Source organism: Pagrus pagrus (genome assembly GCF_965226575.1).
Source record: "Pagrus pagrus genome assembly, chromosome: 16".
NCBI classification, from domain to species: Eukaryota; Metazoa; Chordata; class Actinopteri; order Spariformes; family Sparidae; genus Pagrus; species Pagrus pagrus.
In genome coordinates this window covers 14,572,258-14,585,467 of record NC_140200.1, presented here as the reverse complement: position 1 = coordinate 14,585,467, position 13,210 = coordinate 14,572,258, and the positions used below count along the sequence as shown (strand labels likewise).

Genomic DNA, 13,210 nt, shown 5'->3' with positions numbered 1-13,210 from the left:
TCTCCTATTGTCTAATTTCTCTTCTCTTCTTTACTTTTATTTTATCTCTCCTCCTTTTTTCTTTCCTTTCCTTTCACCTCTCCTGTTCCCTCCCATCTCACACTCTCCTCTCCTTTCTAATCCTGTCCTTTTCTTTTCTTTTCTTTTTTCCCTCTCCTCTCCTCTTCCCCTTTCCTCTCTAATTCTCTCCCTTTTCCTTGACTCCTCTACTCTGCCCTCCCCTCCCCAGGTCTGGATCACTGCCATGCGTCAGAAACTGAAAACAGGAACCTTCTTCTGGCCCGGCTCTGATGTGGCAATCAATGGCACCTTTCCAGACTATTACACGATATATGACAAGTAAGAGTGATGCTGTTACATTACATACATTTAACTTCATTTTAAAAATGACACAATACATACATGTATTGATTTATTCCTTAATAACATGGTGCCTTTTTGGTGTGCAGGAGCATTACATTTGAGAAGAGAGTGTCCACGCTGTTAGACTGGCTCAAGTTACCTCAGGGACAAAGGTGTGACATGTTTTTAATTATCATTATTAAGATTATGTTGAGAGTCACCTTCAGAAAACACAGAACATTACACCTAACTGTTGTCTTTGTAATTTTAGACCTGACTTCTACACTTTGTACCTGGATGAACCTGACTCAGCAGGACATCGTTATGGACCAGCGAGCAGACAGGTCAGACATTCACTAAACATTTAACCATTATAATCTGGTTGTTAATCTTCCACTGACTAGATTTTTTTCATCTTGTATTTGCACACCACGGTCTTCATCAGCACAGAGTTTGCTTTGTTGTCATGGAGAAGGCTCAAATTTCATCACATAGCTTCCTGTACAGTTAATGTGGAACATGTGGTAACATTGGTTGCACTGTATATGTGATTGAAGGATGGTGAAACCTCAAGGAACATCGAGGAAAATATTTGAGAAGAGATACTTCTAGTTCCTAAGGTGTAAATACTCAGCAGATGCCGTGTAGAATCAAAATGGAGGATATGTTTTGTCAAAATGCTCGCATTTAACCCTTTTGTGCAAAGCCTTAATTTTCAATATTTGAGGCCTTTTTGCTGTTGTGTCATGAGTGAAGAACTTCCTAAAAGTATTCACTTTCGTCTTGAATTAAACTCATCGAGGCCATTATATTGTAAGCGTTTGTGTTGCTTTATCAGACCCTACTTGTACACACATTTTTCTTCCTTACCTGTGGTGCTGTTTATCCATCCATAGATCGTTTTTGTGCGAGTTGCCGAATTGTGGACATGTGTCTTCCCTCTCTCAAACATAATGGAATTGAATGGAAGTCAACTTGTAGTGCTCGAAACTCCCAAAAAATCCATTTGAAAAACTCAACTGCATGTCTCTTTCCAGAAATAATCACCCAAAGACACTTAAAGATAGTCATTAATCTATTGTGAGCAGTTTCAACTATTTTCTTTCCACCGAGCCACACCTGCCAACTTCACCACTGCACAGAAGCTTAAAGGGTGCATCTACTCAGAGACGAGAGGCTGGCAAAATTAGCTAATTAAGCTAGCTGACATTAGAGCTCAGCCATTAATGTTTACATCCTGTGCTCTTTAAAAATGTTTATTATCTAACATTTAATCTCGTCAGTGTTGATATTTTTCATGCTGCATCCTGCCTCCAGTCCAAATGTTAAACCAGACTCCATTCAACAAAACCATTTTAGTATTACTTTATCTGCTAATTATTTATTTGCTGAAGCAAGTTGTTCTCGAGGTGCGTCCATGATGTTCTTGGAGTTTCTCTGAACATTGTTCTCCTGACACACTGACCATTAACCCTGTTAAAGCATTAAATGATGCTGTGCCTTCAGGTTGTTGACGCCTTGGAAAATGTGGACAGGATTGTGGGCACGCTGATGGATGGCCTGACTCAGAGAAACCTGCAGCACTGTGTCAACCTGATAATTCTATCAGACCACGGTGAGATAACCACACAGCTGTGACACACAAAGTGTAATCAGTAATAAAGATGTGAAAAAGAAACAAATTCTTTAAACTGTACAATGAAACCGAAATTGACACTTCAAGCAATTGAAAGGATGTTTTAGTATTTTTTGGCCACTGTTTTTGTCTTTTTCTTTGTCTTTCAGTAGATATGTGTGTTTGCTTAGCAACAAACAAATACTGTGCATCCTCTCTAAATCCCTGTGGTTTCACAGTAATAAGACAAATCATCGTTTTAGAGCCTGCGTGCCACTGAGGGGGACTTTAGAGTCTTAGTGTCATCTTCAAATGTTTGACTTGGTTGAGTCACTACACCTGTTGCAGGAGTAAACTTCATGCCTGAGAGAAATCAGATGAAAAATGAGTCTGTTATGTACGAGAAAGCTGGGAAAAAAACTGTTCTCAGTGGCATGTTAGGAGGATATTTTGTGATGAGAAGTTTCTCTGGACATATGTAGACCATATGTTTAGTCTTGTAATTACTGTAGGTATATTGAAGATCAATGCGCGGGAGTGAGTGTGGTTCAGGGCGATGCCGAGCTATCCTCATCAAAAACATAACTTTCAAAAGAAGATGAATTTTGATGTTTGACGTTGCTAATTGTGAGTTTGCAGTAATGAAGGACAAGACAGATGTCACATGTCACCCGAAACGATGTCAGCAGATGTTATACTGTAAATCTTATGGGCTATAAGTTAGTGCTCGTATCTTAAGCAACATTTTTGACAAGATAAACATCTCTGCCTGAACAGGGGAAGAACATTCAAGTTAAACAACATTAGTGTGGGGAAATAAAGGAGGAATCATACACTGTTTTTATTTTTTTATTCAGGAATGGTGCACAAACCTTGCACCTTGTATGCCATCGTGGCAAGAACTATCACAAATCTTTACCATTTACAATAAACAGCTGAAGACAAATTTATATTTTCTCATTTTTCACAGGCATGGAGGAGGCTTCATGTGAAAGGGCCTTATATGTGTCAAGCCTCATCGACAATACGGCGGACTTTTCTGTCATCCAAGGCCCGGCTGCTCGCATCAGACCCAGTCGCCTCCCAGAGAACTTCTTGTCCTGTAAGTTCCCGGCAATAACTTCCCTCCTACATAGCTTTATAGCATCACATATCAAATAATGTCAGTTTGTAACCAGTGGTGCTGACCTTGTCCTGTGTTTCTCTCCTCAGTCGACTATGATGGCCTGGTGAAGAACCTGTCGGTATGCGAAGTATTCCAAATGTGACTTTTGTGTTCATAAGAAGAATGAAGAATTATCTGCTTGCTTGGCTTCGCGTCAAACAAACCCATTCTCTCTCTGCTGTGTGTTGAGTCTCCTCTTCTATGTCTGTTCTGAAGTGCAGGAGCTCAGACCAGCCGATGAGGCCGTACCTCAAAGAAAATCTCCCTAAAAGGATGCACTTTGCCAACAACAAGCGCATCGAGAGAGGACACCTGTATATGAACAGTGGCTGGCAGGCTGCGCTGTAAGTCACTGATCAGCCTTTAAATGTTCTCTGTGTTGTAGTATAAAAGACACAGACACACAAATGCAAGCAGCCTGGAGAAGAAGCTAGCAGTGGACATTTGAGCTTACATTATTTCTTAACATACAGTCAGTTTGTCTCTGGTCCTGACGAAGGTCTCAAAAAGGCACAAAGAGAGTGTTCTCCAGACTGCATACTGCAGCAGGTGAAGTGAAGTGACATGTACTGTAGTAAAGTGAAGCAAGACAAATTAATTAAAGTGACGGGAGGTTAACTGAGGTAAGGTGAAGCGAAGTTAAGATAAGCTACAAAAGTAGAGTGAAGCAAAGTAAAAAAATGACTTAAAGAAAAGTTGTAGTACAGTATATTTATGCAAAGTTAAGTGAAGTGAGATAAAATGAAGTTCAGCAAGGTAAAGTAAATTAGACAGTGAAATGAGGTAGAGTCAAGTGTAGTTAAGTGAATCAAAGTAAAATGAATTAAAGTGAAGCAAGTTAAAGTGAAGTAAGGTGAAGTGAATTCAAATTAAGTGAAGTGTAAATTTAAGTAAAGGGAAGCTATTTTAAAGTGAAGTAAAGCAGAGCGAGGTAAAATAAATGGAAGCAAAGTGAAGTGAGATGGAGTGAAGTGAAGTTCAGCCAGGTAAATTAAAGTGAAGCGAGTTTAAGTACACTGAAGTGAATTGAGTGAAAGTGAAGTGAAATAAAGGTAAGTGAAGTGAGATAAATTAAAGAAAGGTTTAGTGAAGTGAGATTAAGTGAAGCAAGGTAAAATAATGTGGAATAACGTAAAGTGAAGTGAGGTAAAGTCAATTGAGGTAAGTTAAATAAAAGTGAAGCATAGTAAGGCTAAGTTCTATCGAGTCAAGTGAGGTGCAGTAAAGTAAACTAAAGCATAGGGAAATATTTGAAACAGGGTGCCCAAGCCTGTTCAACTGAAATAAATGCTTTTTATAATAGTTATGTTGTGTCCCATTAATCAGTTACAATGGAGAATTATAAGTGCAGGAGTGATGTACTAACTGTCAATGTAATTTAAAGGCAATGTGAAATTCAAGGCGAAAGCTTAAAAGAAACTTGATCCTTAATAACCTTTAGATTGATAAAAATGTTGTTAAATGTTAAACATACATTGCCATAGTGTTTTTTTAATGGAAGGCAGATTCACATAAAGTAAGATTAGATTTTTCATACATGCATTGTAGGATACCAAAGCTGTTACAGTAATCAGTCAGGAATTTGCAAGTATTATGTGAAGCACACACAGCCTCATGGAAATGGATGTGAATGTATATAAAAGCCACACAGAAGGTGAAGCCTTTACAGCAAGCAATCATTCATAATTAATGAAGCATGATATGTTGGAGTGGAGTTGTCCAGCTCTTTTGAGGGATAGCAACCATGTAATCATGGAAAATTGCTACAGGCTGAAGAATGCAGTCGACCTGAGTGTACGGTGTTTGCAGAATGATATGACTCACTCTTTATGTTATATACAATTAAACTCTCCTGACCCTGAAATGGAGATTATTTGGGACGAAATGTTCCCTCAAAATAAGACGGAAACACGTGCCTATAACAGGGTTGTGTTACAGTAACTTCCTCCCTCCATTTCCTTCTGTCTTTGTGTTTATTTTAGCTTCTCGGATAAAATGTTTTTATTCTACTTTGACAGAAACCGCAAGGAACTGAAGTACTGCACCGGTGGCTTCCACGGCTCGGATAACCTCTTCACCAACATGCAGGTCAGAGGAAGGAAACGTGTTTGTTTGTCCGCTACGATAAATGTTTATCACAATGTTTCATGTGAATTTGAACAAAACGGGACGTCTGATTACACATAGAGAGAACATATTTACAGTCCGACAGAGCTCAGTAAGCAAGAAAGTCAAACCTTATTTATACTGTACAGTACGTGTCATTCCAGGCGTGAGCTACCATCGAACACTTTCAGGATGGTGTGAGTTAAATGTTCCTCTGCTAGGGGGTGGATGGTTGAGAACCCCAACCTCATTTTTCTGGGGTTTGCAAATCGAAAAGGTTGAGAGCTACTGGCCTGAAATATCCACAGATGTCAGTTTGTGCAGAATTTTGAGATGACAAAGGAGCTACACTGCACCAAAATCATGCTTAATTGTGTATCTACAGTGCACAGTTTAAATAGGCCATATGAGGCCTGATAACTAACTAAAGATCACTTGGCCAAAGGTAAGAATCTAGTCTGACTCAGCGGATGTCTGTTCAGTCGACCTTCCACTATCTGTGTGTGTTATTGCTCTTAAAGTCCCTGTTACTTCAGGAAACGACAACATCCTCCGCTAGCAACCTACACACTGAAATAGGAAAGTTATTCTAACTCTAACCTGGTCGTTAACGAATGTGAGCAAGCCAGCAGCTGTTAAATTTTATTTTGCCAGGATTTGGCCCTTTTAAAGCCAGGGCTCGCCGCTCCACATCAAGAACTAGTTCACCCTGACACTATTTTGCAGAGTCACAGTCGCTGCATCATGGGTTTAGCCTAAGACGATTGTGATTGGTTTAAAGAAATGCAAACAAGCCAGAGTGTTTTTTCCCGTTATACCAGTCTAGTAATTAGTGCAGCCAAACTTTTCTCTGGAAAAATGTAACAATTTGTAATTTGTTTAATTTAGTGAATTAAGTTTGTTGAGCTCATACTTTAGCACTACACTTCCACAACTCTTCTCTGTTGCCTGTGAGGTTCAGTAGCTCTACTTGAGGTTAAAAGATTTTACTCCCCAGTAGCTGCTTACAAAAAAGTAGAGTATCACACAAGAAGCACATCAGTAGATCAGGATGTGCGTCAGCTGTCTTGCTGCATACAGGGCTTAAATGATCATCCAGGAAACGCGTAATCATCGATCAAAATATAATGTTTTACTCAAGAGCAAGTGTTTCTGCTACCGTTACATTTGGGGTTCAGACAGAGAGTGCAGATTTCTTTCTTATACAAGGTCTTGTACATAAAATACAATTTCTTGTTCCAGTCTAAATATAAGATATCCCCGTCTTTGCTGTTTTATTTCTGTGAATGAAAAATGCCAAACACAAAAATACTCTGGCTCTAAAACTGCCCCTCACGTACAGTAATTACACTTGTGCGAGGTTGCTCTCCACCTACACGTCCTCTGCTTCGGATTGAGTCGTCACACAATACGTCTGTGTTTGTTTCCGGACGTGGTTTACACTGGAATCTAACTTGGTATAATTAGCTTACAAGGTTGCTGTGAGTCAAGACAAGTAAACTATTCTTCAAATGGTTTCCAGCCTGCCTACGCACAGCAGAAAAGGAGAGCAAACGTGTGCTTGAAATAGACTCACCTGCAAATATATAAATATATTCACATCCCAGCCAACCAACACCTTTCCTAGAAATCCTGAACTTACATTTCCGAGGTTATGTGAGGTTGTTTTACTGATTTAGATCATTTCAAATATTTACAAGTGGCCTGATCAGTGTTTGACATCTTGTTGTTTACAGAGGGAGTTTAAATGAAGGTCTACATTTCTGTGAGGTGTTGTTGTTTGTATAGTTCTCTGTGCTCATGTTTATCTCCAAATAAATGAATGAATGTCCGTCTGTTCATGTGTATTGGCTTCATCCAGGCGATCTTCATTGGCTACGGTCCAGGATTTAAAGACAACACTGTTGTGCCCCCGTTTGAAAACATTGAAGTCTACAACCTCATGTGTGGTAAGTTGATTGGTCAATGCACACTGAGTACACTGTGCTTGCTTCCTTATTCTTTCCTGTTGTATTCAAAAGAGTAGTTCAACATTTACCAGATAAGGACCGCTCTCATGTCCTGAAGTCCTGATGAGACTTTGACACGTTCACAGCCGGGAAATAGTCCCTTAAAACCACAATGTTGTTTGTATGTGTGCGTTTTTGTCTGGATTAAACAAATACACAAACAAAATTAGGAAGTGTTAATAGGTAGATTTTGTCACTTTTAGACAAAAGAAGGCTTGCTGTTTCCAGTGTTTATGCTAAGCTAAGCTAACTGACCTGACTGCTGGCTCCAGCTTCATATTAACCCCACAAACATGATCTCTCATCTAACTCCAGTGTTTTCCACAGAATGGCGGATTCAAAAGTCAACTATCTTTTTCAGAATCACATAAAAGTTTGGTTTTATCACATAGTGTTGCTATAGTTGTCCACTTTAATGCACAAATGTTGGCCTGCCTCGCCTTTCTGTTTCTCTCTCTGTATGTGCCCTGTGAACTTTCTTTGTCAGTAGTATGTTTAATAAAGTCGCCCAAAAAACACACGTTTATGAAATCTTTTCATCGCTGATTCTGTTTTTAAACAACAGCAGTTGAGCCACTGTAAAGAAAGTTTGTTGTTAATTATGTAGCGTATCGAAACTACCAAAAACAACATGGTACTGAATGACATCACAGCAGCCAGGCGCATGTACAAGCTTGTACAAAACAACATAAGTAGGCCTACGTTAACTAGGCAGGGTCTCGTCAAAATGAGTGTTTATAGACTTGATGTAGTTCCAGAAAACAAATCTCTGGTAGATGGTAGGAGTTAACTGATGGTGGATGGCATTGTTCTCTCGTACTGAGAAAAACATTAAAGTAAAAAATGCTAAAATGCATCTCCAAATATACCTATGTGTGGAAACACACAAAGTACTACTGCTGTGCACAATTCCTTCTATTATTAACATTTAAAAGTAGACACAGGTGTTCTTTTGTCTTCCTTTGTCTCTTCATGTGTATTTTATCCTCGTTTGGATAATTATTGTATCTATAAAGTCGCTTGTGTTTTGCTTTTGCACCAAAAAATAATAAACCCAAATCACAGTTTTCCTCCATTGTATTATTGTAGTCATCATTCCTCCTAGTTATAAAAACATGTTACTCAGCAGGTTTTTTTGTAGAAGATACAGCAACACAGTAAAGACAGTTCAGAGGAGGAAACAGGTGCACTTCTCCCGCATTGAGTTTCAGTTTGATGCCTTGCCTACAAAAACAGAACTGGCGAAAGTAAAAGGCAGCCACTTCAGCCATGAAATAGCATCTAAGACAAGTAATCAGACTCGTTCTGAGAAACAATCCCCAGTTTAACTCACTTGTGCAATCTAAAGCTGGACAGAAACGAACACTGTGTACAGTATGCTCACAACCATAATAAGTATGGTACTGATGGTCAATGTAGAACTATGAACAGAAGCTCTCCAAAATCTAGTATACAAATGTTAACAGCAGACAGAAGATGATCATTGTGTCCATCTCCTCCAGATCTCCTTGATATTCGTCCAGCTCCAAACAACGGGACTCACGGCAATCTGAACCACCTTCTGAAGCGACCTGTCTACCTGCCAGTTCACCCAGCGCAGCTCTCGCATGACATCCCCTGTGAGGCTAGCAACCCTATCCCCGCTGACAACCTGCAGTGCACCTGTAGTTCCCAAACCCAACAAATGGTATGTGCAAACGGGTTATCGAGCTCATGTGTTTGTTTATAGCCATGCTAGCGGTATGGCTCAAGGATAGTAGTGTCGGTTATTAACTAATGGATGGAATGCAATGAGGTGTTGTGCAACATTCAAGGTCCCAGAGATGACTTTCCTGATCGCTTTAGTTTTCCTCTACTGCCACCTATAAGTCAGACTGTTAACTTCTTACTTACTGTAAATATCTCAACATCTACCAGTTTTCATCTAGTTTATCATCCACCTTGAGTTTGGCTTTTGTGTTTTTTTATCAAATGTCTTAACAGTTTTTTTAAATAATTGCCATAAAACTTGGTACAAACATTCACTGTAATAACGCGGATGCCTTAACATTTTATCTAGTGCTCAAGTGCTAGTTGAAAATCTTAATCTGTCCAATACCTTTATTTATGGCTAATTTGCAAATGTTGGCATGCTAACATGCAAAACAAAAATGGTGAACATGGACATTATAAAACAGCAGAATGCTAGGATTGTCATTGTGCGCATCATAGCATGCTGTTGTTAGCATGTAGCTTAAAGCTCAGCCTTGGCTTCAGACTCATAGCCATGATTTGTTAAATTTTTGGTGTTGCAGGTAATGTTTCCCTCTCCTTGTTCTGAGTAGATGCATTGTGTTTTACTTATTCATCATTTTCTGATTGAAACAATTAAAATGTAATGAAATAAATTACAAAGCTCTTCCAACTGTTTATTAAACACTTGATTTAATGCTGATGCCTTTATATGGCCTACAAAAGCAAAAAAAGACAAGCTGTTTCGTTGCTGTAGTAAATAGCTGTTTAGATGTTATAGTTAGTCAAGTTGCCTCTGACCAGGTCAGATTTCACTTATCTAGGTTGATGATGAATTGGCGAGTCTCACAGCCTATGCTAGCCAGTTAAAGATCTTTTTGACAGGAGGCGGTGGTGCGGTGGATAACAATCAAACTTTACTTGACTCAAGAGCAGATACTTGGAAGCTTTACCAGCTTCATATTCTGCATGGTGCATGGTGAAAGTGTGGTATCTATATTTCAGACAACACAAGTGCACTAACAAGAAGTGGGAATTTCTTTTCTTTTTTTCAGGAGACGGACTTGAACATACCTCTCATGACAACTAATTCCAGTGAGTTTCAGTTCATTTTTCTTTCCATTTATAATGTTTTTTTATGGAATCAGTTAATTGACATTCATACATTTTCCCTGCAGGCGTTAAAGGCAGTTTACGCCGCCTCCACCATCCCTTTGGCGTTCCTCGAGTCGTCCAACCAGACGCCACCTTTTGTCTCCTCCACCACTCCAGCTACCTCAGCGGGTACAGCAAAGACCGCCTCATGCCCCTCTGGGTGTCGTACACCATCCAGCCTCTGGTGAGTGCCTTCTCTTTTATCTCTAAACATAGCCTGTACAGTTGAGTTGTCCTGGCTGTATTTCTTCAGTGGTTTTGGGTTTGGCAAGAGATTGTAAGAGGTTGTTTAGTATCTGAATCCCTTCTCTAAGCAGCTGTTACTCATCTTCTGTGCTCGTGTTGGTTCAAACAGTTCTTGTCTTTCTCATTATGCGGTTGAGTGTAAATCATGACCTCAGGCAGTGCGATACATTCCCGGCAGAGTTTCCACTGTTGTTATATACTGTCTGAATGATAGAGCAAGTGAGGATGTGTGTGCATTTGTTATTATTCAAGCTTTATCCAAATACAGTAAGAGATAAATATGGCTCATACTGTACTGTGCTCATTTAGACTTGAAAGAATTTTAGTTTTAAATCTGTGCCATAGCTTACTGTATAATGCTCAAAGCACTGGAACAGCCACAGAAAACTTCAATTTCACAGCTTGTCAACGTTTAACAACTCTATATAAAGCTAGCTTCAAGCTACTTTGCCTACTAGAAAATCAATTAATCAATGGCAAGCGTGAAGCGGTGCTGTTGAATAAGCTGACATTTCTATTCTTGCACATACAGGATGTAAGAAAATATGCATAGCTTTTGATGCTTATTTGTTCTGCCTGTAATCAGAAAATACCAAACTGTGATTTCCTTATAATTTTACAAAACGTTTCTGTAAAGCGCATTATAAATGGGTGCTATTAAAATAGGAATGTCACCAATTTAAATTTAAATTTAAAGCTTTTTTTTTTTCTGTCAACAAATCTTACATGTTTAGCCATGCTAGCAGCCTGGCTCCACAGATAACAATATTGATCCACCATTTTAGTCAAGACTGAAATATCTCTTACTGTTACATGGATTGCCATGGAATGTTTTACAGACATTCATTGTCCACAGAGGAGGAACCATAAAGACTTTGCTGATCCAGTGACTTTTCCTCTAGCACGACCATGAGGCTTACATTTGTGATTTTTAATCAAATAGATTACCCTGACTTTTAGGACAGAATTTCAACTCTAGCCACATCCGAAAGTTTAATTTGACACCACTGGCTGGTCAAAATCTCAATTTGTAAAATATATTGTTTTTTTTAACAACACAAAAAACGCAAAACTGAAGACATTCCCTTCAGTCTCGTGCCGCGCTCCAGTTAAAGTCCAAGGTCGTAATTTCCTCGTTGAAATTTCCAACTTCCGGCCTACAAGCGTTCCAGGTTCATGACGGACAAAGTTAACAAACAACTTGGCTGAATGTAACAAAATGATGTCTCTTTGGTAAGTGCACACAGAGCTGAACCCTCAGCAGTGCAGCCTCCTTGTATAAATTAAATAGAGGAGGAAAATTACACAAGAGGTAACAGACACCATTTATTTTAATTTGTGGCACTTTAGTATTTGTAAACGTATCTCAACAGTCCATTCGCTAGCCTAATACAAATACTGTTCCCGCATGAAGTCGGGGTAGATGGATTTGCCCTGAGTTTACAAATAGGAATTCCTTCTTCAAGTTGTACTGTTTTTGGCAGCGCCCATGAGGAGGGGTTAGGACGTATTGTATTTGTATTAAGCTGGTGAATGGAGTATGTACACATGTTGTAGATATGTTTCAAACTAAAAAAGTTTAATTTATGCAAGGAGGCTGCACTGCTGAGTGTTCAGTTATGTGTACTCTTGGCAAAAAGACTTCATTTTGTTATGGTCAGCCAAGTTTTTTGTTGACTTTTTGCAATGTCAGTGGTAGGAACTCTGACTCCAAACAAGAAAGTACTTACTTTGACTGGAATGCAGAAAGTACAGCCTCAGAAGCTGCTATCAAAACTCTGAGTTTTGTCTGACTTACTGCTCAACGAGTCAGAGACTTTCTATGTTGTGCTGGCTATCAATTTGAATTAATTCATTGGAAGTTTACACCATTGAACACTGAAAAATGTACCAAGTTTCATAGTTCCTACCAAAAAGGAACATTTTGGAAATTACAAGCCCAGGAATTTTATTTTTAAAAAGTCTTTAATTTTCTTCTTTGGCAGTAGAGGAGAGTGACATAAGATTATTGTTTTAGAGCGCTCTGCAAACAAAACAGTGCAATGCCCTCACTGACCCATGCACACAAGCGAATCAAAACCAAGTCAGTGATCTTACACAACTGCTGGCCCGGAGTCCCTGTCCACACTGTCCACCACTGACTGAACCTCTCCCTCAGACCAGAGTCCAACCCCTGAGCCCAGAGACGGAGGCGTGTGTTCGTGCTGACGTCCGCATCCCACCGGCCGCCAGCCAGCTGTGTCTGCGCTACAGAGACGACCCCACTCTGTCCTACGGCCTGCTGCATCCCCCCAGTGAGTGCGTGTGTGTTCGTGACTGTGTATGTTCTGTATGCGGTGGAGGAGGTCATAACAGGCCGTCCCCAGCCGGGTGTTGAATTCAAGCCGACGTGTTTCAGAGCCACATTCTCATGTAAAGAAGCACTCATGCTTGTTTCCCATCCCCCCTGACTGAGATGCTGTAGATTCTGTGTACGTTTAATGAAATTCAGGTTTCAGGTAGGTCCAATAAAAGGAAGTGACAGACTGAAAGAGTGAAGAAAAAGTCCCACCAACAGCTGTGAGGAAGTTCAACTTGCCAAAATAAGACATGTTGTTTTCCTCATGACTGTGGTAGAAAGTGATGCTAGACTGTGATTGCTGCGGTTAAACGGCTCAAGAGCTGCAATGATTAATTGATTTGTCAATCTTCAGTAATCATTTGAGTTATTTTCAACTAAAAAATGCCAAGTATTTGATTGCTTCAGCTGCTCTAGTGTGAAGAGTGTTTCCATCAATAGGCAAATTAATAAATGATGGAAATAAATGTTAATTGCAGCCACAAATGACTTTACCTCTTTTA

At 39.6% G+C, this 13,210-nt stretch overlaps 1 protein-coding gene across 1 annotated transcript in view; it reads left to right on the top strand.

Annotated features, from left to right (window-relative positions):
• Positions 1-13,210, top strand: part of enpp1 (ectonucleotide pyrophosphatase/phosphodiesterase 1) — a 34,757-nt gene that overhangs the window by 15,541 nt on the left and 6,006 nt on the right. Inside the window, exons 8-20 of the mRNA XM_084378189.1 lie at positions 230-339; positions 450-515; positions 614-686; positions 1,849-1,957; positions 2,928-3,059; positions 3,170-3,201; positions 3,339-3,466; positions 5,141-5,210; positions 7,090-7,177; positions 8,740-8,924; positions 10,024-10,063; positions 10,147-10,307; positions 12,528-12,663. Of these exons, the coding sequence (XP_084234315.1) occupies positions 230-339; positions 450-515; positions 614-686; positions 1,849-1,957; positions 2,928-3,059; positions 3,170-3,201; positions 3,339-3,466; positions 5,141-5,210; positions 7,090-7,177; positions 8,740-8,924; positions 10,024-10,063; positions 10,147-10,307; positions 12,528-12,663 (1,330 nt within the window). The remainder of the gene's footprint in view (positions 1-229; positions 340-449; positions 516-613; positions 687-1,848; positions 1,958-2,927; positions 3,060-3,169; positions 3,202-3,338; positions 3,467-5,140; positions 5,211-7,089; positions 7,178-8,739; positions 8,925-10,023; positions 10,064-10,146; positions 10,308-12,527; positions 12,664-13,210) is intronic.